The 27522-nt window shown below is 38.9% G+C and overlaps 1 protein-coding gene across 2 annotated transcripts in view; it reads left to right on the top strand.

The window, feature by feature from the left end:
• The window catches only part of PTPN13 (protein tyrosine phosphatase non-receptor type 13), a 565956-nt gene that overhangs the window by 307225 nt on the left and 231209 nt on the right, over positions 1–27522 (top strand). For both annotated transcript variants that reach the window (XM_053703380.1, XM_053703379.1), the window contains exons 9-10: positions 16036–16120; positions 26822–27041. In XM_053703380.1, the coding sequence (XP_053559355.1) occupies positions 16036–16120; positions 26822–27041 (305 nt within the window). The remainder of the gene's footprint in view (positions 1–16035; positions 16121–26821; positions 27042–27522) is intronic.

Below are 27522 nucleotides of genomic sequence, written 5' to 3'. Positions count from 1 at the left end.
GTTTCAGCACTTGGCATTGCTGAACTTCGTTTTGCTACATGCTGTCTTCTCAAGTCCATGACGGAGGCAATGCTACTATTCGTCACACTTGAAGGGCCATGTTCCTGTTCCACGGCCTAGATTCTGGTAAGATCGTTTCATTTTATTCCGTTATCTGTAATGTGATTATTATGACAGTTAAGTATGGGCCTCGCTGAGGCACCTTCTGCTCCGATCTGGGAATCATGGGATAATTCCTCCTTAGGGTGGATTAGTGAACGGTGAAGGGCTTTTTGTTTATCATGTTTCTTATGTGATTCAACCTGCTTGTGTATGTGCATAGGAGCTCTGCGGCCAAGACATATGCCTATGTGGCACATATTGGCTTGTTCTTTCGGTTGTGGTTTACACACACAGAACTATACTTTCGGGTTATGCCTATTTCTTCTATAAGATACGACGAGTCCACGGATTCATCCTTGTGTGATATTATCCTCCTGCCAACAGGAAGTGGCAAAGAGCACCACAGCAGAGCTGTCTATATAGCTCCTCCCTTGACTCCACCCCCCAGTCATTCTCTTTGCCTACTCTAAGTAATAGGAAGGGTAAAGTGAAAGAGGTGATAAAATGTTAGTTTTTATTTTCTTCAAAACTCTAAACAAATTTCTTAGAGTCCCATCCTTCAAGATAGAGACCATTCGGACAATTTTACCAATGATCCAGGAGGGTCAATATATGACCACCATGGATTTGAAGGATGCGTATCTTCACATTCCTATCCACAAAGATCATCACCAGTTCCTCAGGTTCGCCTTCCTGGACAAACATTACCAGTTTGTGGCCCTTCCTTTCGGGTTGGCCACAGCTCCCAGAATTTTCACAAAGGTGCTAGGGTCCCTTCTGGCGGTTCTAAGGCCGCGGGGCATAGCAGTGGTGCCCTATCTGGACGATATTTTGATTCAGGCGTCAACTTACCATCTAGCCAAATCTCACACTGACATCGTGTTGGCTTTTCTAAGATCTCACAGGTGTAAGGTGAACATAAAAAAGAGTTCACTTGTTCCTCTAACAAGAGTTCCGTTCCTAGGAACTCTGATAGACTCGGTAGACATGAAAATTTTTCTGACGAAGGTCAGAAAATCAAAGATCTTAACCACTTGCCGAGCTCTTCATTTCATTCCTCGGCCGTCAGTGGCTCAGTGTATGGAGGTAATCGGACTAATGGTAGCGGCAATGGACATAGTTCCGTTTGCTCGCTTGCATCTCAGACCACTGCAACTGTGCATGCTCAGACAGTGGAATGGGGATTATGCAAATTTATCTCCTCAGATAAATCTGGATCAAGAGACTTTCTTCTTTGGTGGTTGTCACAGGATCATCTGTCCCAGGGAATGTGTTTCCGCAGGCCAGCATGGGTCATAGTGACGACGGACGCCAGCCTCTTGGGCTGGGGTGCAGTCTGGAATTCCCTGAAGGCTCAGGGTGTGTGGACTCAGGAGGAGGCCCTACTTCCAATAAATATTCTAGAACTGAGAATGATATTCAACGCGCTTCAGGCGTGGTCTCAGCTGGCTTCGGCCAAATTCATAAGATTCCAGTCGGACAATATCACGACTGTAGCATATATCAATTATCAAGGGGGAACAAAGAGTTCTGTAGCGATGATAGAGGTTTCCAAAATAATTAGATGGGCAGAGACTCACTCTTGCCATCTATCAGCAATCTATATTCCAGGAGTGGAGAACTGGGAAGCGGATTTTCTGAGTCGTCAGACTTTTCATCCAGGGGAGTGGGAGCTCCATCCAGAGGTGTTTGCACAATTGTTTCTTGCACACCAGAATTGGATCTGATAGCATCTCAGAATGCCAAACTTCCTTGTTACGGGTCCAGATCAAGGGATCCTCAAGCAGTACTGATTGATGCTCTAGCAGTACCGTGGTCGTTCAACCTGGCTTATGTGTTTCCTCCTTTTCCTCTCCTTCCTCGTCTGATTGCCAGAATCAAACAGGAGAGGGCTTCGGTAATCTTGATAGCGCCTGTGTGGCCACGCAGGACTTGGTATGCAGATCTGGTGGAAATGTCATCTCTGCCACCATGGAAACTGCCACTGAGACAGGACCTTCTCATTCAGGGTCCGTTCCAACATCCAAATCTAGTTTCTCTGCAGCTGACTGCCTGGAGATTGAAACGCTTGATTTTATCTAAGCGGGGATTCTCTGAGTCGGTCATTGATACCTTGATTCAGGCTCGAAAGCCTGTCACTAGGAAAATTTATCATAAGATATGGCGTAAATATCTTTATTGGTGCAAATCCAAAGGCTACTCCTGGAGTAAGATCAGGATTCCTAGGATTTTGTCCTTTCTCCATGAAGGATTGGAGAAGGGGTTATCAGCTAGTTCCTTAAAGGGACAGATTTCTGCTTTGTCAATCTTACTACACAAGTGTCTGGCAAATGTCCCAGACGTTCAGTCGTTTTGTCAGGCTTTGAATTAAGCCTGTGTTTAAACCTGTTGCTCCGCCATGGAGCTTGAATTTAGTTTTAAAAGTTCTTCAAGGGGTTCCGTTTGAACCCATGCATTCCATAGATATTAAGCTTCTATCTTGGAAAGTTCTGTTTTTAGTAGCTATCTCTTCTGCTCGAAGAGTTTCTGAGCTATCTGCATTACAATGCGACTCGCCTTATCTTATATTCCATTCTGATAAGGTGGTTTTGCGTACTAAACCTGGATTCCTTCCAAAGGTTGTTTCAAATAAGAATATTAATCAGGAAATTGTTGTTCCTTCTCTGTGTCCTAACCCTTCTTCTAAGAAGGAACGTCTGTTACATAATTTGGACGTGGTTCGTCCCTTGAAGTTTTACTTGCAAGTGACCAAAGATTTCCATCAAACATCTTCTCTGTTGTCTATTCTGGAAAACGTAGAGGTCAAAAAGCTACGGCTACCTCTCTTTCTTTTTGGCTGAAAAGCATCATCCATTTGGCATATGAGACTGCTGGACAGCAGCCTCCTGAAAGAATTACAGTTCATTCCACTAGAGCGGTGGCTTCCACACAGGCTTTTTAAAACAATGCTTCTGTTGAACAGATTTGTAAGGCTGCGACTTGGTCTTCCCTTCATACCTTTTCCAAATTTTACAAATTTGATACTTTTGCTTCTTCGGAGGCTATTTTTGGGAGAAAAGTTCTTCAAGCAGTGGTGACTTCTGTTTAGGTATCTGTCTTGTCCCTCCCGTTCATCCGTGTCCTGTAGCTTTGGTATTGTATCCCACAAGTAAAGGATGGCTCCGTGGACTCTTCGTATCTTATAGAAGAGAAGGAAATTTATGCTTACCTGATAAATTGATTTCTTCTAAGATACAACAAGTCCACGGCCCGCCCTGTCAATTTAAGACAGATTATATTTTTTGGTTTAAAACTTCAGTCACCTCTGCACCTTTAAGTTTCTCCTTTTTCTTCCTATACCTTGGGTCGAATGACTGGGGGGTGGAGTCAAGGGAGGAGCTATATAGACAGCTCTGCTGTGGTGCTCTTTGCCACTTCCTGTTGGCAGGAGGATAATATCCCACAAGTAAAGGATGAATCCGTGGACTTGTCGTATCATAGAAGAAATCAATTTATCAGGTAAGCATACATTTCCTTTTTATTCAGACTTGCTGAACTTTTTCTGTGGGTCTAGTTTTGCTGCCCTTTAGTGGGTGCTTTTTGGGATTTTGCGGGGCATCTGGTGACCAGGCGCGTTTTTATGCTTGGGTGGGTCTTCTTCCCCTTCTGCATTCCTGACTGAGTGGCGACGGAGGAAAGAGTCTGCTCCGCTGAGGTCTGGTCATAGGAGGTGCTGAGTGCCCCCAGCCATTGTGGGTCAGGTGTCAGCCGCTCTTTTTTCCCCAATCTCTGTTTATCTTGTGCAGTCTTAAGCCATGGAGGATTCCAATCCCAGGACTATTTTTATATCCGATTCTGAGTCATCCTCGGATGAGGATTGTAATTCTGAGACGTCCTCGGATGAGGACCGTAATTTGGCCCTGTTATCGCAAGTATGCCAATTTTGCCTCTCGTGCCTGGATAGTTTGCCGGGTACCTCAGGCTCGGGAGACCCTGGGCCTTCCGAGCCATCGGTTTCTGGGGGCTCTGCTCCTCAGGAGGCGCCCTTCCAATCGCATACTCCTTTTACTTTTGAGTTTGGCCCCGATGTTAATGTTCCCTCCGCGCAGGGTGGATTGTTTCCCCCGGAGATGGCGGGACATTTTCGATTTTAATATTTTAATGGCGCTGATTCGCTTGCAGGACCCTGAAACTTGCGTGCCTGCCTTCCAATTCCGGGTGTTCAGACCGTGAACGGCACTATAATATTCCCCCCAGGGGTGTTTGTTCCCCCTTGTTGTTCTTTTCGTTATAGGATTGTTCGGCTATGTGTCCTATTACTACGACTTTTTGACTTATTGGGGGATCCTTTCCTTTATGGTCCGAGGACTTCTCAGTTCTCGCAAGGTTCTTTGAGATAGGCTAGTGGGGATGTGTCTCTCTATTGTCTGTCTACTGTGTGTTTTCCCAGTCTTTTTTTCTGGAGGTTATGGTTTCCGTTTGGCAGGTCCTGCGGAGACATAGTTCCTTCTGGGCGGATGCCTGTGGGTGCTCTTGTTTTTCTTTTATACGGTCCGGATTATTTTTCTTTGTTTTCCCTATGGGAATTCTGGGATGGCTTGATTTAAGTTCTTCTATGGAAGTTGTTCCCAGATTTATTCTGGAGTTTTGTGTGTGACCTGTTACTTGTTAGTGACGCATGTTGCGCTGGGCTGGTCCGGCGGGACCTACTGATTCTCTTGTTTAGTTAATTGTTTTTATCCCCCAAAAAATAACTATTCTTCTGGACCTTTGGGTTTGGATGTCGGAAACGCTTGGGCTGGCCCGTGTCAGTCCACACCCGGCGTTGGGACCGGTGGTATTTCACCACGTCCTTTCGCATCCCTGATCCGAGGAGTGTGGTCCTTACCGTGTGGAGCGGTTATGTCCTTTTGAGCTGCTGTTGATGGTTCTACTAGAGTCTTTGCCATTGTGTAGTTTAGGCTGTCTTGAGGAGGTGGCCAATGTCCTCTTCCTCCGCCCTGGGAGCTTTTTAGGCTCTGATGGAATTTTGGAGTGACTTTTCCAGTGTTGTCACTGGTGCCCTGGTTGTCTTTATCGCCCCTTGCGGGGTTGGGCCCATGGTGAGGTCTGGTCTTGGAGTCCTGTGCGTCGGGGCTATGGATTAGGGTTTTTTTCCTAATGGACTCATGCTGCGGGTGTTTTTCACAGTATCTCTTGTGTCCTCCTTGGATTTTGATTTGAGGTTCTTTTTTCTCATTGAGATAGCCTGCCAGCTGGTCCGGCTTGAGGCGTGTCGCCTTGGGCGCTGACTTATGAAAGTCTGGTTTCCTCCTTTATGGTTCCGGCATGGATCTCAGGGGAGAGTCTACGGTTCTGGCAGACTAGCTCTTTATTCTATCTGTATGTCCCTGTTATGCCCCTGGGATTTAGGGTTGGGACAGGATGGGTCCTATTGTCTCCCTTTTAGGGAGTCTGTGGTATTTTCGGTTTGATACCTTTGTGGAGGATATGCTCTGGGCCTTTTTTGTTAAAGGGTTCCCTTTTCTTATTCCTCTTTCGTGTCTAGCTCTTGCTCAGTTTGACCTTTTTTTCCCCTTTGTCTCTGCCTTCTGCAGACTTTGCCACGGCACATGGGTTGGGCTTGTTGGTCGCCTTGCTGCTTTTGTTAAGGGGGCTCGAGAGGTTGCTCTCACTCTTGGCCCTTTTGTTGGGTTCTGGGAGGTCTGTATTCCTTTCTGTCCTAGGATTTGCGCTGGTCACTCAACACTTTGGGCATTCTGTGCCTGTACAATCATTTGTAAATTGGTTGGGTGCCCTGGGGACACGTGCTCCCTGTCTCGTGTTTTTCTAAGGGACTCTTGTCTCTTTTGGACTCCTTGTCTGCTGGCAAGCTATTGAGCCTAGGTGGGCCTAGTGGTTAGCTTATCTGTCTAGCAAGCTGCAGTTCTTGAGTTTCTACTCAACTGTGATTACTTGCTATTTTATATCTGATGCCTGTGGGCTTGCCCTTAGGGATTGTGTCCTCAGGTCTCTGGGGTTTTCCCGGGGTCTGGTCGCTTTGCTCAAGCATGCCTGGTGGGGTTTCTGTTGGTCAGCTATTTTGGCCTACGGTTTGCTTGCTACCCAGCTTGCAGAAGGTTTCTGTTGTCTCCAGGGCAACTGTTACTCCTTGAACGCTAGCATGCACTTTAGGGTCCCTTGTGAGGTGTTTTTCTGAACCCTCTGGGGGAGTTGGATCCTTGGGATCTCTTTGTTCAAAAGGGTTAATTAGGAAGGATGTTCCGCTGCTCTGCGGCCTATAGTGGTGTAGTGTTCTGCACAGTTTTCAAAATGTTTGTTGATCCCTGTTTCGGACGAGCTGGGACTTTGTTTTCTTGGGAATATGTTTTTAGGTTGGTGCCTTTATTGGTCCGCCTCTTACTCTCCCATTTTGGCATTCTGTGTCCTCTTTGGCTTGGGTATAAATTTCCCATAAGTAATGAATGTGGCTGTGGACTCTTTCCCATTAGGAAGAAAAACATAAATTATGCTTACCTGATAATTTCCTTTTCTTCCGTAGGAAAGAGTCCACAGTTTTTTATCTTCTGGCACTCTCTCACTGTGATGCTTCTTCCACTGTTCTTTGTTCCTCGGCTGAATGACTGGGGGATATGGGAAGTGGGAGGAGTATTGATGCCTTTGGCTGGTGGGTCTTTGCCTCCTCCTGGTGGCCAGGTTCTTATTTTCCATAAGTAATCAATGCGGCTGTGGACTCTTTCCCACGCAAGAAAAAGAAATGATCAGGTAAGCATAATTTGTGAGGGGGTTTACATTTTCATATTGGATTATTGTAGGATTTTTAAAAAAATTAAAATGATTGTTTGATAAATTTTCTTATCCACAACAAGTCTTTGAAATTAATGGTCTATTGTCAGTAATCTACATAGTATTTAATGGAGACCCACATACAATTTTTGCTTTTCAGGTTCCAAGTGTTGTTGAACAGCCCACAAACAGGCACACTCTATCAATTCTCCTATATTTTTATTAAATTATCCTTTCCACCAGTAAAAATATACCATTTGTGTGGAAATATTCACACATCCCTAATTCCCTAATTTGTACATGTGGAGAAACAGAAAAAGATGTATTGGGTGGCTGCATCATTGTCCCAGTATTTGAGACAGCCATTCCTGGGCTACCTACTGAATACTGTTTCTCTTTTGGTGCAAACCCATATAGTTTTAGAAATACAGACAAAGCCCAACAGGTAATAACTTATGAAATTTAATGGAAATATTTTTGTTTGGTTTATCACTGGAATCTATTAGAAAATAATGGTTATTTTACTAATCAAGGAAAATAGATTTTTGTTTGTTTGTTCCCAGAGACTGAATATTCCAAACCAAGTCTTAAAATTAGTCAAAATCTCCTGAGCTATTTTCATTGTAAGATTTTAAAACTGTGCAAAGCTTCATAGAAACGAAACATATATTATGATTAATAATGATAATAGAAATGTCACTTACTAATTTTTAAAAACGAAGGTTCATAATAGTGTAAAATAAATAATATTATTTTCAATATGATGTCACTAACCACAACCCATGAAAAAGGGCTGTTCCACAAGCAATCTATGCGGCCAATCAACTTCTTACAGTTTGCCTATTAATTCGGGTAGTGTGGGCTCCCGACTGTGCATTAAAGTGAATACATTATAGCATGCGCACCATCCTTACTGAAGAACATCCGACTAGGACTTAGTCCTGGATTTGATCATTAACATTGTTAGAAGTCTCTGAGTAGCTATCTGTGCTTTTGCAGTGCTATCTCTTAGTAGTGTAGTAGGTGGTGTAAGCAACAACGTCCGTGGCAAAACTGCGCACACGCATCCTTTTGTATGCACACAAAGTCCTACCCAGGTAGACCACCGTGATAGGACTTGTATAATGAGTCCCACATTGGGTTTGGTATAGCAAGCCATTTTATTAGAAAATTACATAAAAACGGGGGGGGGGGATGATAACAGTAATTGGTGAAAAATATTTATTGGAACATACTTTTGATTGTTGGAAAAAGAAATTCAGTTTCATGTCCCTTTTAAAGAGTCCTTATGGCCATTTAAAATAGTTTTCCAGTGGGGTCAAGAGATATGTTTAATATAATGGTACTTGCTAGAGATTATTGGGCAGAAGTGTTGAGAAGAAACAGGGCATGATATTAAACTAGTAGAGTAGACTTGATCCTTGCTTATCTTTGTTGTTTTAACAATGGTTTGTAGGCGTAATTCTGGTTTTCCCTCAGTTCAAGGAATATTTAAAAAAAAACATAAAACAGGGAGGTTTTACTCTTTAGAAAAATGTACTTTAGAGCATGGCCTGATGGCTCCAACAAAAATATTATTTATTCCAAACTCAACATATAAACATCTACAATATAAAAGGATCTCACCCCTGGTAGAACAGCAGATTGAGTTGGCACAGGGATGTAACATTTAGCTTTGCACACTGCATCCATATGGCGTAAAAAAAAGTTTTTACTGCACTCTGCTTTTTAGAACGCTTTGAAATAGAATGCTAAAGAACAAGTAACCACTCATATACATTCTTAATAGTCTTGATCACACGTTATTACTATAAAATGTGACCTGTATTCAGGCATACTATCATTTCCTAGAGCAATCATGTCACTTGCTTCTGATACAATTTGTATTGCAATCTAGCAACAAAATCATTTATAAGTTGCTTTAGGGTGTACTTTTTATGTTTACATTTTTTTACATTGAGCAGCTATGTACATATATGTTGGCATTAGACATTTTTTGGCAGAGGTTCTATTGTCTGTAAGAGTTGTCTACAGTTGTTATTTTAGTAAGATTATGTGTGCTAAGCAGAATAGCCTATAAAAAGAATAAGAAAAAAAATAAGTGTTTGGAATTGTAAAGCTTTTATTGCTTCATAGAAATAATAAATTCCAGAGTATACTTTATATGTCATGACTAGTTATGTTTATAATATACTATCACTATTACAGAAGTAAAATCCTGTTACATTTGCATTGTTGCATAATGCTCCCTAGAGCGCTTGGGATTCTGTAGTAAGTAAATATGTTCTGTGGAAATTAACATTGTCCTATATGAATGCATTTTTGATGGTCATTTGTGGAATTGGAAAATCTGTACAGTAGAGAATATATGCAAAGTAACCAGTTTTTTGGAGAGTACAGATTGATTTTGTTTTGGTATTTGTGGACATTTGACTGGATTGTGTCTGTGTATAGAAACTAGCTTTGTGGTGAACATTTGTGAATATGTAGAGATAGATAAAGCTTTAGTAATTTGCTAATCTGTTTTTTTGTTAAAACTATTGTGTTGGTTAGGAGTTTGGCAAATTATTGGTGTTACTGTGTGTGTATGGTGTATGCACACCTGAAAAAGTCCTAAGGCAATATATATTCAACAATGGTAAGAAAACAAATGCAAAGTTAACTAACTACTGGTAGATACTAAACTCGGTTCTTAAAGGAATACTGAACCAACGTTTTTTCTTTCATGATTCAGATAGAGCATGCAATCTTAAGCAACTTTCTAATTTACTCCTATTATCCATTTTTCTTTGTTCTCTTGGTATCTGTATTTAAAAAAGGTTGAATGTAAGCTTACGAGCTGGCTCATCTTTGGTTCCGCACCTGGGTAGCGCTTGCTGATTGGTGGCTAAATGTAGCCCCCAATCAGCAAGCTCTACCCAGGGTGCTGAACCAAAAATGGGCTGGCTCGTAAGCTTACATTCCTGCTTTTTCAAATAAAAATACCAAGAAAGTAAATTAGAAAAGTAAATTAGAAAGTTGCTTCAAATTGCATGCTCTAATCTGAATTATGAAAGAAAATATGTGGGTTTAGTATTCCTTTAAAGAAACATTAAACTCATTTTGCTTTTGAGTAACATTTGTGCTTTGTTTTATGTTCTCTGGAGATGCAGATGCCTAAAAGCAAGATGCTGCAAATAGCCTAAACCAGGTGTTTATTTTGCAGCATTTTTAGGGTACAGATGGATAAAATGACTCTCAAGTTGTGTTTGTCTGTTGCATGCAAGGACGGGCTATTGCAAGCTAAAGAATGGACTGCAAACAATGCAACTTCAATCATAGGTTGAAACAAATATTCAATTTACTAACAACATTTTAAAGCGACATGGAAATTTAGTATTTCTGCAGTAATAAACTCAGTTTCAATTCCATTGTGGTGCTGAGATGTAGGGTTACGATTTCGACTGTTTTCCTAGACAGTTATGAGTTACTCATGGTGCAGGGGTGTGCAGGGAGGAACATGATGAATAATGTCGTCCCTGCACACCCTGCACCATGTGTAACTCACAGACATCCCAACTCTCCCTGGAGTTCAGGGAGTCTCCCTGATTGCAATAGCTGCTCCCTGAGCTAGCAAATGGAATGCAATCTTCCTGAAACTCATCCAATGTGGCCCAAATTTATAAAAGTTTTTTTTTTTAAGGAATGCCTTTAGTTGCTGGGAAGTTATAGAACCCTTAAAGCATGCTTCAGTAATGAAAAAGCCCCCACTGATTTTAATAAAATAAATCACAAATGCTACCTTATTTACTGCACGTAATTAAACTTTGTATTCTAAAATATTTAAGCATTCAACAAGCGTACGATCACTGGAAAATAGGTTTGTTGTAAGTGGTTGTGCAATAAAGCTACTTTTTTTTTTTTTTTTTTAAATACATTTTTATTAAGACACACAAGAAATAATAACATATTACAACTTCACATGAGTATGTGTATATAGGTTTACAGATATGTAAAAGTACACGATGAATGTTAAGCATCTAAGTAGAAATGATTTCTTATACATAACATACACATAGGTCTTCATTTGGAAGCGGGTAGTAAGGTGTACTTTCACAAAGGTAAATATAGGGTCTCTTTTTACTGTTATGAGGGATATTATGAGTGTGGGTTAGCATACTTATATCTTTGTTTTGTGAAGAGGTAAGCCAATGAAACCGAACTCTGTAGGTTGAAGAAGATGTAGAATGATAATATGTCAGGGGATCTATATCAATGGTATAATCAATAATAATACTGCGAGGGCAGGGAAAGAATGCAGCGGGCAAGAGCCGCTTAGGTTTAAAGAAAAGTGGGTATAGGACCCAGTATAGGGGGGGGGGAGCGGAGCTATAATAATTTGCTCTAAATTAAATGTGGCAAGTACAGACAAGTATGCACAAATATACACAAATATACACAGGGAGAAGGGAGACCTAAAAAGTACTCTGGGCATTCATATGTAGATTAAGGAATAGGGGAGGGAAGCCAGTTGGTAAGTGGCCAAACATTCTTTTATACCAAGTGTAATGGTTTTGCAGGGATCTATATACAGGGGGTGGTGTACATTTTCAGTGATTACCAAACCTCTAGGGGTCAAGCATTAAACAAACATCAGTTAAATACAATATTCAGATGTCATGTAGTCAATATAGTTAGTAAAGGTGAACTTGCACTAATGACCCCTGATATAGTGAGTTATGAGCTTATCTATGGGAGTATATAATTATATGGCCTATACAAATTTTTGTTAAGACTAACTGACCAGTTGAAACAAAAATGGTGACAGAATAACATGAGAAAATAAACATTTTCAGGCCCTAGAGGTTTATGTGCTACAGGAGGGGAGTCTTCTGAAGGAGTAAGAGTGGCCATCAACTATTAAGTAGACTTCTGTCAGATAGTCTTCATAGATACAATAGCTTGACAGCTTATGGCATGACTTGACAGTCTCTGTTAGGACTCTAGAGAATTAGGCATCTGTACTGAGCCATCTTGCTTCCTGATACTAACCATGAGAGACGTTTACTCAAGGAGAGAGGGTCATGGTATATGAGGAGGTGATTGCCATGAAACAGACCCATATCCAGTCTAAATACATGGGTAAAGACATTTAACCTATTCCAGACTTGGTCACAACAAGGTAATATAGGGCCAGATCATAAATTTGATTCCATGTTTCCCACATGTTACGTGTGGGCACTGTCAGGAAGGTGGGGGAGACCTGGGTAACACAATACAGTGAGCCGCAACCAGTTTTGTATATTATTGAGTCTCCTTTGAGCGTCTTCCCCAGGTCATGCCTAGGAGAGTCCTGAGGGAAGGCAAAGTGTGTCCCGATATTAGCAGCTCTCACAGGTGACTGAGTTATTGGGCGGCTTCTTGAGAATGTCTCGGTAGTCAGTGACTCGCTGCAGAGTGATGTGCTTTCAGTCTCTGGGACGTGTAATGCAGTAGGCATAGCGCTGTCTCTCAAATGCCGCTTTTTATTTCGGTCTAGACAGGTCTCTGTGTCTCTCTGCAGCGGAGCCGCTCTGGCTTGTGGCAGGAACTTCGCAAGATCCGTGAGTGCCTGCAGGCTTTGCTGGAGATCAAGGTAGTGTGCTATCGATCTCTGATGTAGGATTTCCTCCTCCCTGTGCACGTGTGCCATGTTGCTGAGGGAAGTATGATAGATATGTATAGGCAGCTTCCAGTGAGTGACATAGAGGTTGTCACTCACCGCTGTCTTTCCGTAGCTGTCCGCGTAGTCCCCACTGGGAGGGAGATGGTGAGGGGGGTTCAGCTGCCCTGAACAAAGTAGCGATCACTAGACAGGGTATATGTGGGTAGTTTAGGAGTTATGGGGTCCGGTTGCAGGTCCGGGTCCCCACCTCGGTAGGTTGTGCTGCAGCAGCTTGCTATGTAAAAGTGATGCGTTGTAATCCGCCTAGTTCGAGAGAGAAAAGACTAGGCCTAAAAATGGTGGCTTGTATCTTTCCTGGTTCAGGGCTGCTTCATGCTGGAGCTTAATGTCTGAGCGTCTTCTCTAAAATCTTCGTCATATAAGCTGGTTCAGGGGCCGCTTGATAGAACTTGTAGAAGAGTGTAAATCTGATATTTGTCTAAGAAATAGTGGTTTTTAGTAGCTTAAACCAGTATTAGTTTGGAGAGCTCTATATGATAGCGTCTGCTCTGTTTGGCGGTTGGCTCCGCCCCCTCCAAAGCTACTTTTTTTTAATGTGACTTTAGTGGGAAGCTACTTTAATGATAAGTCTCTATCTTATTTAGGGTTTCAAGGTGTCCAATTTATAACTGAGAGGTGGGGTGGCGGCACAGTAGCGGGTGAAGCCACCTCCCTGAAATGAGTTTTTGCAGGTTGGGATGTCTGAACTCATAACTGTCCAGTACAATGGCTGAGGGTGCAACCCTAACTGGGAAAGGTGCTAAACACTCCTAATCATTATTGTGCCATCACTAAAACTTAAGTGTTCATAAAACTTAAAGGACCAGTCAACACAGTAGATTTGCATAATCAACAAATGCAAGATAACAAGACAATGCAATAGCACTTACTCTGAACTTCAAATGAGTAGTAGATTTTTTTCCTGACAATTTTAAAAGTTATGTCTTTTTCCACTCCCCCTGTACCATGTGACAGCCATCAGCCATTTGCAAATGCATACACGTATCATGTGACAGCCATCAGCCATTTACAAATGCATACACGTACCATGTGACAGCCATCAGCCATTCACAAATGCATACACACTTATTCTTGCACATGCTCAGTAGGAGCTGGTTCTCCTGTTTTAATAACTTAAAGTAGCCAAACACTAAAGCTCCGCCTCTGTACTGGAGGCTGCCATCTTGGAGATCAGGTATTCTCACAGCCTGTGACATAAGCTGTGCACACTTACAGATCAGTAATATTGCCTTTTTTTTTTACAGCTGTATAATGTGCTTCAGGTTAGTGTGCATGATACAAAGCAGGAGCTGCACATTTGGCTGTGGCTGCATTGCTCTATATTATTGTTGAGTGTTTTTTTAAATATATTTTGTGTAACTCTAAAACTGTGTAAAAAATGTAAAGCTCACATAATGTATCATGCACACTAACTCAAAGAAAATTATACAGCTGTAAAAAATAAAAAAAGGGTGGACAATATAATTAATCTGTGAGTGTGCACTGCTTTTATCACAGTCTGTGAGAATATCTGAGCTCCAAGATGGCTGCCCCAGTGCAAAGAGGCGGAGCTTCAGTATCAGGCACCTTTCAGCTATTAAAAACAGGAGAACTGATTTGTAAAGAGCTGGTTGTTAATATTCTTTTGTAGCTGTGCACAGCATTTTAATGTCCCTAGATAGTCTTTTTTCAAAATGCCCATTGGTTTACCTAGGATATGGGGAGGGCTAAAGAAGAGAAAATTAGTTTTAAAATGGAAGGTCAGTATAGGTAATAGTTAGTAGCTAACCTTACTTAAACATAAGCAGAAAAATATTGAAATATGGCAATTTATTTTTAAAATGTACCCACCATAAAGTATATGGACTGGAAGTTTGTTTACTGTAGCTCATCAAATACGCAACTGTCTTTTTATGAGGGGCTCATTCAATCATTGATTTGGTTGACAAAGAAGAACTTTAAATTATTTCTCTCTAGTTAGCTGAGGCTTTTGCTGCTAGCCGGTATAGTTGCCACCTATTCCATGTTTTTCTGGACACTTATAAATTACACATGCTGCATGGTGTGCAGAGAGGAATATGAATAGTGCTGTCCAGGCTCACTATTTGTGTGCTGTCAAGGTGCATAGTGCATGTTGCCCTCTGCACACCCTGCAGCCTGTGTAACTCTGTAACTTATAAGTGTCCATGAAAATATGTTAGAGGTGGCAACCCTACTGCTAAGGTTGTGAATGTTTTTTGTGTGTGTTTTTTTGTTGTTGTTATTTTTGCGTATTATCAAACTGCTATATTGATATCAGGGGCGGACTGATCATCCGGGCAAATAGGACCTGGACCGAAGGCCCAGCATGTAGGGGGGCCCATAAATTTAATCTCCATAGCTCCTGGTGTGTTGTTAAAGCTGGGGTTGACAGCTACTCTGTCAGCAACTAAGCAGTTAAGTGTGGGTTAGGTGGGGGCCCTGGCCTCAGAGTGGGGGCCTTGTGCCTGGATGTGGGGTTTGTTACTCGGGAACCTTAGAGTGTGGTGGGGGTTACTGTCAGGGCTCTGCCACTGAGGGCCATGGAGTTGGAGTTGGATGTTGGGGGTCCTGGTCCTGGAGTTTGAGGGAATGGTGGGGGCAGGGCAGAGAGGTTACCATGTTCATTTGCATAAATGTGAATGAATGTGGGTCAGTGTGAGACAGTGGGGGCCCTTCCTCAATTTTTGCCCAGGGCCCTGATTGGTCTCAGTCCGCCCCTGATTGATATATTTTTACTTTCAATTCATTGGGTTCTTAATAAAAGAAAAACAGTAATATCCATGTTATAACACTTTAATATACCTACACTTGCTATATATTAAAAAAAAATAATGTAAAAGGGTCAAACACATAATTAGTCCGCTCCAAAGCAGCAATGGACTCCTGGGAAATGTGCCTCTTGAATCATCTTTGGTGTGAAATATTCTGTAATATTAATCAAACCACAATTATCATCTTTTCATTTTTTGTGTTAGTATACCTTTGTGCCACATACCTAACCATCTTAAAGGGATACTAAACCCAAAGTTTTTCTTTCATGATTCAGATAGAGCATGCAATTTTAAACAACTTTCTAATTTACTCCTATTATCAATTTTTCTTTGTTCTCTTACTTTCTTTATTTAAAAAGCAGGAATATAAAACTTAGGAACCAGTCCATTTTTGGTTTAGAACCGGGGTTATGCTTGCTTATTGGTGGCTAAATGCAGCCAACAATAAGCAAGCACTATCCAAGGTGCTGAACCTAAAATGGGCCGGCTACTAAGCTTTACATTCCTGCTTTTTAAATAAAGATAGCAAGAGAATGAAGAAAAATTGATAATAGGAGTAAATTAGAAAGTTGCTTAAAATTGCAGGCTCTATCTGAATCATGAAGAAAAAAAAATTGGGTTTAGTATCCCTTTAATTCATTGTGTTTTTATTTAGTTTTCATATAATATATATATATATTTTTATATTTTAAGGAAGAAGAATTGAAGCATATAAAAGATATGACTCATTAGCGATCACTGCAGGAGGGGAAGAAGCAAATCAGTCTTCTGGATCAAGGTAATTGATGTCCTCGCTCCCATTATTTCCATTCATGAAAAAGACCATAGTTTTCTTAATTGTGAAATCACCCAATAATTTGGTAAGATTTTGTTATTTTTAAAAGTTGTTTTTTCTTTTACGTAAGTGATCCATGAGCTAGTGACGTATAGGATAAACATTCCTACCAGAAGGGGGCAGTACCACACTCATTTCTAAGTTTTACAAACTTTGCCTCCTGTGGAGGTGGTGAAGTAAGTTTGTGCTTTATTTCTTCTATGATAAGCGCTTCTAAGCATTTTGAAGCCCAATTCCTCTCAGAGTACAGTGTTTGTCAGAGGGATGTGAAGAGAATATCGCCTGTTGATTTCATGGTTTCACTCATGGGAAATCTTTTCAAGGGTTCTCTGTTATCGGTCGTAGGGATTCATTCTCTACCTCCCTTTTCAGATCGACGATATACTCTTATACCATTACCTCTGCTGATATTTTTCAGTACTGGTTTGGCTATCTGCTATTTGTGGATGTGTGTCTTTCGGTAAGTATGTATCATTTTTTAAGACACTCTCAGCTATGTTTGGCGCTTTATGTTATATTGTAAAGTTTTAAATATATGTGTTTTCTTATATTTGCCATGAGTCAGGTCTATGTATATTTCCCTTTTGCAGTCTAGCAGTTTCAGTATGAGAATCATGTTTTAGGAAGTTTATTTAAACTTTTTTCCCCAATTTGACTTGCTTTTCCTTAATTTTCGTGGGCAAATCTAGGCTTGCGCAGATGCTAAATGCTGTTATCTATTGCGTCATTCTTGGCGGAAATTTTTTTTTTACGCACAGTTGCGCCTATAGTGACGCAAGTTTCATCATTTCCTGCGTCTTTATTGACGCTAGTTGTTTTGACAGAAAGTCGCGCTTGTTATGAAGCGAGTTGCGTCATTTCCTGGTGTTGGTTTGGCACCAAAACATTTTTCACCTCCTTTTGGGTCGTGCATCATACTTGCGCCAAATTTTTATTTTATTTTACCCCACTTCCTTTTATGCTTCTTGCTCTCTTTATATTATAGAGAGCTATGCTGAATACTTTTTTGCCTATTTTTTTAGCATAAGCATTTTTTCCCATTGCTGAAACTGCTATATGAGGAAATTGAATATTTTTTGTTTAAATTTTTTTTTTTTCCTTTTACATTTTGCAAGATGTCTCAGACTGATCCTGACTCTGATGTTACTGTAGAAACTAAGATGCCCTGAACACATTTCTTCAACAAGCTAAGTGTGTTTTTTATTGTCAAGCTGATTTTATTCTCTTCAGCTCAATTATGTGGCCTTTATTTATCTTATTTTATGCTGATATTGTTTCTATATGCACAAATACATTTACTGTTTTTAATTTTTCAGTTTAATGTACCTGATTTAATTCTGCAGATTTCACATGTTATTACTGTAATCATAAGAAGGCTATGACTGTTTTTGTGTCTTCAAATAAACTTATAACAAAATTGTTATAAGATTTTTTCAATTTTGTTTTGACCGACAGCATACTTAAAGGGACAGTTTACTGTAAAATTGTTTTTCCCTTAATGTGTTGCCAGTTACTTTTTTACCAGTTGCAGAGTATAAAATGTATGAGAATTTGCTTTTTAAGGTTTATTTGTGTATATGAATTAGCTGGTTTTGTGTTTTGAAGCCACAACCTAATAAAATGGGTTGAGCTTGTAGGTATAATCAGATCTCATTACTTTATCACATTGTGTACATATGCCTGCTTCTTTATCTTATATCTGTCCATAAACCAATCACCAATACTTGGAGAGAACAATAGAAAATTAACATTTTATTACGTTATCTCTTCTATAACCCACTGGGAGTGTCATTTCTTCTACTGGCTGTGTTAACACAGCTTGGTCTTGAGGCCGAAAACTTTCAGGATGGGTGGGGATACCACAGGCTTAATAAACTATTTAATATGTCAATATAAGGGTAATGGTACTACTATTTCTTTGAAAGTTAGTACTTAATTTCAAAATCTTTTTAACTTTCAATCTTACCTTAAAAGAGCATTTTTACATACTGTTTATATTCTTAGTTCAGCTATATCTATGACTGACATTGCTGCTCTCTCAACTTTATTGTTGGACATTCAGTATAAGCAGTTTTCAGATTCTGAAGTATATAACACTGTTCATTTACTTCAAAATGTATTCATTTTATTTATGATACTATATTTGTTGTCATTTAAGATTAATTTAAAATCTATATTTTTAACTTTTCTATTTAGAAGAGCTTCATGGTTTTAATCTTGAATTTTGACATGGTCTAAATATATTTTTTATCTCTATCTTATTAGGATAATAATTTGTTTTGATTTCTATTATCTCCACTATATCTGGAGGTAAAAGAGTTTTTTTTCTGCCCTACTTTTTGGCCGTTGATGTGGATCAGTTGGTAAATGCCCTGACTACAAAACCTTGTTCTAAGATCCAAGGGTCACAGGTTCATATCTGGCAGGTTCGATGCAGGCCTTCGGCCTTTTGTGGTGAATAAAATGTGTACCATTTATTTGAGTAATAATAACAACTATTACTTTTCAGCTGCCAATTTGGTTAACGCCGAGTACAAGCGCTAAAGAAGCGGGGTTTTTTTAGTTCTACTAGGAGAAAAGCGCTATACAAACACTAGTTATTAAGACTGCATGAAGGTGTGGTTCTCAAACCAGTTCTTCTGATGGGGGGCAGATTAAGTTATTTTTGGATGGATTCAGTCCAAAGTCTATAGAATATTATTCTTAGGGTTTTGAATAGATTTTTAGAATGAGACCTTCTATGGGAAGATTCTTTCTTTCTCATGTTTCAATACACTCTGTGAAGGTTCAGGTTTTTTCTGAAATATATTTCAGAACTGGAATTTTTTTCAGAGGTGTTTTGTACCAGTTCCTTAGCAGGAACAGGGTTTGGGTTTCTATTCAGATCTATTCTTTGTCCCAAAGAAGGAAGATTTATTCAGACCAATCTTGGATCTGAAATCTTTAAATCGTTTTTGTAAGTGTCCCAACTTTAAGATGGCGACTATAAGGACTATTATGCCTTTTGTTCAGCAAATGTTCACAATAGTTGTATGGGACGCTTATCCTCACATTCCAATTTATTCAGACCACTTTCGGTTTCTGAGATTCTCTTTTCTAAGCAAGCTTTACCAATTTGTCGCTTTTCCATTTGGTCTAGCGACAGCTCCAATAATCTTTTCGAAGGTTCTCGGTGCCCTTCTATCTGTAATCAGAGAACAGGGTATTGTTCTGTTTTCCTTATTTTGGACAATATCTTGGTATTAGCTAATCCTTTCATTTAGCAGAATCTCACACAAATCAACTAGTGTTGTTTTTTCAAAGACATGGTTGGAGGATCAATTTACCTAAGAGTTTCAGGATTCCTCAGGCAAGGGTCACCTTTTTAAGTTTCCAGATAAATTCAGTGTCCATGAATCTGTCTTTAACAGTCAAGAGACAAATTAAATTAGTTTTAGCCTGTCTAAACCTTCAGTCTCTATTATTCCCTTCAGTGGCTATATGCAGGGAAGTTTTTAGGTTTCATGACTGCAGCATTGGACGCGATTCCCTTTGCTCGTTTTCTTATAAGACCTTTGCAGCTTTGCATGCTGAATCTATGGTGCAGGGATTATTCTCAGGTATCACAGTTGATATACTTAAATCCCAACACTTAGACCATCAGTGTATTATTCAGGGGGTCTTCTTTGTTTGTCCTTCCTGGACTGTATTCTTACGGATGCAAGTTTTACAGGTTGGGGAGCTGTCTGGGGTTCGCTCACAGCACAAAGGGTTTGGAAACCTCAAGAGGCGAGGTTACCAATCATTATTTTAGAACTCTGCGCTATTTTCAGAACTCTTCAGGCTTGGCCTGAATTTAAGAGAGAATGTTTCATTAGTTTTCAGACAGACAATATCACAACTGTGGCATATGTCAATCATCAGGGAGGGACTCACAGTCCTTTTAGCATTGAAAAGAAGTATCTTGAATACTTTTTTGGGCAGAATTCAACTCCTGTCTAATTTCTGTGATTCATATCCCAGGTGTAGACATTTGGGAGGCGGATTATCTCAGCCGCCAGACTTTACATCCAGGGGAGTGGTCTCTCCATCCAGATGTGTTTTTTTTCAGATTGTACAGATGTGTGGGGTTTCCAGAAATAGTTCTGATGGCCTTTCATCTAAACAAGAAATTTACCAGATACCTTTCCAGGTTCAGGGATCCTCAGGCGGACATGGTGGTTACGTTAACAGTTTCTTCTTTTCTGCTTACATTTTTCCGCCTCTGGTTCTCCTTTCAAGGGTGATCTCCAAGATGATAATGGAACAGTCTCATGTGTTTCTGGTAGCACCAGCATGGCCTCTCAGGTTTGGTTTGGTATGTGGATCTTGTCCGGATGTCCAGTTGCCAGCCTTGGCCACTTCCTCTAAGGCCAGACTTTCTGTCTCAAAGGCCGTTTTTCCATCAGGATCTCAAATTGCTAAATTTGAAGGTATGGAATTTGAACGCTTAATGCAGAAGTCTCTCTGACTCAGTGTTCAATACTATGTTACAGGATCGTAAATCTGTTTCAAGAAAGATTTATTATCGGGTTTGGAAATAAACACTTATAAGTGTAGTTTGAAAATGCAATATTATATATATATATATATATATATATATATATATATATATATATATATATATATATAATTTAAAATTTCATAATAAAATACTGCTACAGTATCACAATTTACATTCTTTAGTAAGTGGTGTTTTTTCTGGTTCCAGAAAAGGTCAGAAAGCCCTTGCCATTTCTTTGGCATCTTGGTTAAAGCTTTTTGATTCACAAAGCTTATTTGGAGGTGGGGCAGTCTCGTCTCAGACATTTACAACTCATTCTACTAGATCAGTCGTTTCTTCTTGGGCTTTTAAGAATGAAGATTCGGTTTATCAGATTTGCAAAAGCAACAACTTGGCTTTCTTTGCATACATTTACTAAATTTTACCATTTTGATGTATTTGCTTCTTTTGAAGCAGTCTTTGGTAGAAAAGTTCTTCAGGCAGCTGTCTGTTTGATTCTACTGCTTATGATTTGTTTTTGTGAAGTTTATAAGAAAAACTTAATTATTGTTTGTATTTAATTTCTCAGCGGAAATAGCTGTTGTGATTTTATCCCTCCCTCTCTAGTGACTCTTATGTGGACTTCCACATCTTGGGTATTTTATTCCATACATCACTAGATCTTGGACACTTGCCACTTACATGAAAGAAAACATAATTTATGTAAGAACTTACCTGATAAATTATTTTCTTTCATAGTGGCAAGAGTCCATGAGACCCACCCTTTTTTGTGGTGGTTATGATTTTTTTGTATAAAAGCACAATATTTTTTCTAGTTCCTCTTTTTGTATGCTTTTTTACTCCTTTTTAAACCTCGCTACTTGGCTATTCGTTAAACTGAGGAATGAGTGTGGTGGGAGGTGTATTTATAGGCATTTTGAGGTTTGGGAAACTTTGCCCCCTCTTGGTAGGAATGTATATCCCATACATCATTAGCTCATGGACTCTTGCCACTATGAAAGAAATGAATTTATCAATTAAGTTCTTACATAAATTATGTTTTTTTTTGGCTGCTGTGCAATAATTATCCTCACTTACTTGAGAATGCAAGGATGTTGTTGACAACATTTTCTGTTTTGCCTATGAATTTTTTTTTTAACTTACCTATTAGTTCCTCTGTAAGTACAGATGTCAGCACTTGTGCATATGGTTGTAATTAGGGATGGGCGAATGTTTCTAAAAATTTTAAATTTAAAACGAATTTTGATACATTTGTTTGTTCGAATCGAATTTCGAATGTTTATATAACATTCTATTTTCGAATTTTCGTTTTCGAATTTCTTAATAAAATTCAAAAATATTCGTTCGAATAATAGAATGTTTAGCTATGTATTCATTCAATTTCGAAATGTAATATTCGAATGTGACATTCGAATGTGACTTTCAAATTTGAAATAGTATTTCTAGTCTACAACTGTGTTTAATAAATGTAATATTCAAATTTGAATGCTACATTCGAATTTGAATGTCACATTCGAATTTGAAATAGTATTTCTAGTCTAATACTGTGTTTTAAATGTGATATTCGATTCGAATGTGACATTCAAATTCGAAATAGTATTTCTAGTCTAATACTGTGTTTTATAAATTTAATATTCGAATGTGATATTCGATTTGAATGTGACATTTGAAATAGTGTTTCTAGTCTACAATTGTGTTTTATAAATTTAATATTCGAATGTGACATTCGAAAACTGTAAATAACATTTGAAAATCGAATTTTTAAGAATATTCGTTCTTAGCAACATTCTATTATGTAAATCAAATTTCTACAATAACATTCGAATTCGGATATAAACACATTCGCCCATCCATAGTTGTAATCTCACTCTCTTTGCCATGTTTCATTATACTTTTTGTATTTGTTAAAGGACAAAATAAACACAGTAGAATAACACAATAAATGCATAATAAAGAGACAATGCAAAAGATTGTTTTTTTATCAAAAATTTCAGTTACATTTTCCTTCCTAATGCATCATGTGACAGCCATCAGCTAATCACCAAATGCATATACGTATGTAGTGTGAATCTTGCACATGCTCTTTAGGAGCCAGTGCCTTTGAAAGTATGCATATTTAGATAATGAAAGTGAATTGGAAAGTTGTATAAAATTGTGTGCTTTATCTGAATTATGAAAGTTTAATATTAATTGACTGTCCCTTTAATGACTATCATGTTTGGCCTTTTGTTACCCTATAATGCTTCTTGCTGCAATGGTCAGTCACTTTTGCCATGAAGCTTTCTCAGTGGCTCACACTGGAAATATTTGAACTATAGTGATGTCGCAAACCTAAAATTTTGCGTTCGCGAACGCGAACTTTCGCAACCGGGCGAACCGCCATAGACTTCAATAGGCAGGCGAATTTTAAAACCCACAGGGACTCTTTCTGGCCACAATAGTGATGGAAAAGTTGTTTCAAGGGTACTAACACCTGGACTGGGGCATGCCGGAGGGGGATCCATGGCAAAACGCCCATGGAAAATGACATAGTTGATGCAGAGTCTGGTTTTAATCCATAAAGGGCATAAATCACCTAACATTCCTAAATTGTTTGGAATAACATGCTTTAAAACATCAGGTATGTACATTACTGTTACACCAGATATGAGTGGCACTGGGGTGAAACTGTGCCCTGGCAGGCAGGCACTTAAACGCACACGTGTGAAGGAAACTGACTGCTATTATTTAACACAGTCAAAAAAGTTTTTTTTTTTTTTAAATCTACACTACTGTTACACCAGATATGTGTGGTGGCACTGGGCAAGTGGGCACAGTATACACTGTGAGCCTGACACACACGCTGGCAGGCAGGCAACTGCAATTAGATTACACAGGAAAAAAAAAAGCAGCCCTAAAAAGGGCTTTTTGGGGTGCTGTCCTTACAGCAGAGATCAGATAATTCCTTCAGGACTGTAGTGGACACTGAATACACTAGCCTAGCTATAGATTTCCCTACAAAATCAGCAGCAACTACACTGTCCCTCCTCTCACTAACAATGCAGCTTCTGACTGAATCTAAAATGGATGCTGTCCAGGAGGTAGGAGGGTCTGGGAGGGAGGGTCTGCTGCTGATTGGCTGGAATGTGCCTGCTGACTGTGAGGTACAGGGTCAAAGTATTACTCAATGATGACGAATAGGGGGCGCATCGAACATTGCATATGTTTGCCCGCTGCGACGAACGCGAACATGCTAGTTCGCCGGGAACTATTCGCCGGCGAACAATTCGCGACATCACTATTGAACTACTTTTTTTTTCTGATTTTGTGTAATGTACCCAAATGTAAATGGATCTTCGTTGCTTTGTGCAGCATACATATTACACTTCCCACAATATTTTTGGATAGGTCGTGTACACTTGCATTACAAGTGGGGAACCATTGCAGACATACTTTCAGAAGATTCATAGCATTATTGTAATAGAAGAATATAGACCCCAAATCCAATTAAATACATACTCCTAAACATTTTGACCAACAAAAAAAAATGTAGATTTATGGAGTTCCGTCCTTACTTTATATAAAGTTTAAAGCAATTAATAATAATTTTATCATTTTAAGACACCTATGCAACACTTCAAATCTAAGTGTGTTTTCATAGGATACAGTGTCATTTCCTGTGGGCATACACAATTGACTTCAGTTTGTCTACATTGATATACTTATTACATTTTTGTTTTCCTAGTGATGCATGATGATTTTTGGCATTTCTGGGTTTTTATTTTAGTAGATTTGGTCGCTAGACAACCATGCTATTCATAAATAAAGGTGTTGTAATGCACTTTGTAATTACAAGACATTTCTGTTGTCTTGCTATAAAGTAACATATTAGGCAAATGTAAAAAAATAAAAAAAAAAAATGAACATCTTGTTAGCTGATGTTAAATTGCAATGAACATGGGGCAAAATAAATAATAAAGGTATATTTCAAAATTGTTTCATTGCACATAACAAAACAAAACTGTCTTATAAGCTTTTCCTGTGTCAGCTTTGAAGAAATTAATTCTTGCTATTTTTTGTCTGGCTGAACAACTGTGTGAATAACAAGCAATTTTATGATCTATTTTTTTTTAAATATTCTATTCAATGTAGGAAAATATTTACAGCGAAGTGCGCAAGTAACTTGTTGTTTTAGTAAAATAATGCCTGAGAAATGCAGATGTCACTCATCTCCTTCCATTGTGTTGATAAAGATTCAAATATTTTGAATGTGCTGTTCATGTTCCAAACTTGCACCAAAAAGTAATTGAAATAAAAAAAATAAGGAGAAATGAGAACCGAGTTCTGCATAACAAACAGCCCAGTCACGTCACGGTTGCCAGAAAAGAGATCATATGGGTGGACCTTGACAGCTTTGTTTTTTCTTTTTAGCTGTGCCTTGCTTAATGTCAATGATTCGCCCTTCATCTCCACCTACAAATAAAGCCCACAGTGGAATTTCTCCTGGGGCTGTTACTCCTTACTATGTTATTTGGATTAAGGAGTGCACCTGCCTCCTGATTTACCCTACATCTTCAGTGATTATAGTAGAATTTGGCAGTATGCAGCGGAAATCTCAGCCAAGTGGTCTATGGAGACCCATCTGAAAATTGTATAAAAAAAAAAACGTGCATTACTTTGTTTAGACAGATGATGATACTTCTGATTACTTTGCAATTTTCATTTTCTCCATGCTTTTAAAATCCATCTGTTTTATTGGTGTCAGGAAACCCCAATATTTTCTTTCATGATTTGGATAGAACATACAGTTTTAAATAACTTTGCAATTTTTTTTTCTATTATCAAATTTGCTTCACTACTGGCAGCTAGCTGATCACATCTAGTTAGCCAATCACAAGAGACAAATTTGTGCAGGCACCAATCAGCAGCTAGCTCCCTCTAGTGTGATATATGTGTGTCTTCTTTTTCAACAAGGGATAACATGAGAACAAAGGCTATTTGAAAATAGAAGTGAATTTAAAAGTGTCTTAAAATGGCATGCTCTATCTCAATCATGCAAGTTTAATTTTAACTTTCCTATCCCTTTTAAAAACAAACACCATATAGAATTGTGGGTGTCCGCAGATTCCACCAGGTTGCAAAAAACCCCAAAAACAGCCAACTATAATAATAGTGTAAATAAATACAATATCATCACAGTTTTAGAACTCTAAGTAGTATGATATGACATGTAACCTACCGTTTAAAGGGACACTATAAACACTTCATGCACCTCCCTCTAATCATGGGTGCTGCCATTATGGAACTCAGGTTACACTGCAGGTATCTGTAGAAAAATTGTGCACATTTGCAAACAGGGTAGCACTGGAATGTAGTGAAATATAGATTTCAACATGGCAGCACCCATGACTAGAGGGAGCCGGGGAATAACCTCAATACTATACTTATATAATGTATTTATTGTTTAATGTCCCTTTAAAAGATGACCATGCCAAAGCCTGATTTATTTCTGATTTTATTTCTGTAATTTTTATTTTTAGTAAATTAAAGGAACACTCAAGTCAAAATTAAACTTTCATGATTCAGATACAGCATGCAATTTAAACAACTTTCCAGTTTACTTCCATTAACAGAATGTGCACAGTATTTTTATATTTACACTTTTTGAGTCACCAACTCCTACTGAGCATGTGCAAGAATTCACAGAATACACGTATATGCATTTGTGATTGGCTGATGGCTGTCACATGAAGCAGTGGGAGTGGAAACAGACATAACTGAAATCTGTCAGAAAAAAATCTACTTCCCATTAGAAGTTCAGACTAAGTGCTATTGCATTGTCTTTTTATCATGCATTTGTTGATTATGCAAATCTTTTGTATTTACTGGTCCTTTAAATACGGATTGCAGGGTTTAATAACTTATGTATTTTAACCAAAATGTAAAACCTAGCTCAGTTGCAAGTTATTAAAGTTAAAATGTTTAACTTTGCTGCTATTGAAATACCAACATGTATGGAGTGGTAAGGTACTTTATATTAGTTGAGTATGCTGACGATATATTTGCGTATGTTTGCATTCTACAAAAAAAATATATAAATAGTAAGATATTTTTTCTCTCTCTTTTCATTTTGATTTCGAAAGCCAACAATATGAAGCCACAACAGACACAGCCAATATCAGTCAAGAAATGCGAAAACGACAAGAGGAGGACATGCTCCAAATGCAAGCAAAAATGGCGCTACGACATTCAAGGATGAATCTGTACCAAGGTGACATGCCACGAGCCTCCATGTTGGACCTTTCAAGAGATCCGCTGAGAGATATGGCCTTGGAAACAGCTATGACACAAAGAAAACTGAGGGTATTTTTCTCTTCATAGCTATGTCATTATCTTTTTATTCTGTGGTACATTTTTTCAGTTTAAATAATAAAAAAATAGAGGTGAAACACATAGTCAGAGCTGCATACACAACCTACATGCGGCCACTGAGCCAATCAGTAGCTGGCGTATGTACATTTGGCCCAATCACAGCTGCACCCCTATCTAAAGTGGCACAGGAGTATTCCAGGAGGGCAACTTTGACTATATGCTTAAACCCTTTGCAGGGGTTAACACATAGGGAAAGAAAGATTTTGTTTTAAAATAAATTTCTACAACAAATTACATTATTTTATTTTGACAATAGAATGTCAGTTCAAGCATAACTAAAGAAATTGTTACTTTTATTGTGTAAATCTGTATTATCTTAATGTATCCAGTGTTATTAGTCTTTAACAAGAGTTATGACACCCATGGCTGCGCCTGTTGACCAGTCTGTATTCTAATACTAAGGGCTCGATTT

This window comes from Bombina bombina, chromosome 2, assembly GCF_027579735.1.
Source record: "Bombina bombina isolate aBomBom1 chromosome 2, aBomBom1.pri, whole genome shotgun sequence".
Taxonomy (NCBI): domain Eukaryota; kingdom Metazoa; phylum Chordata; class Amphibia; order Anura; family Bombinatoridae; genus Bombina; species Bombina bombina.
Note: the sequence above shows the minus strand (reverse complement) of the source record. Positions and strands in the feature narration are given on the sequence as shown.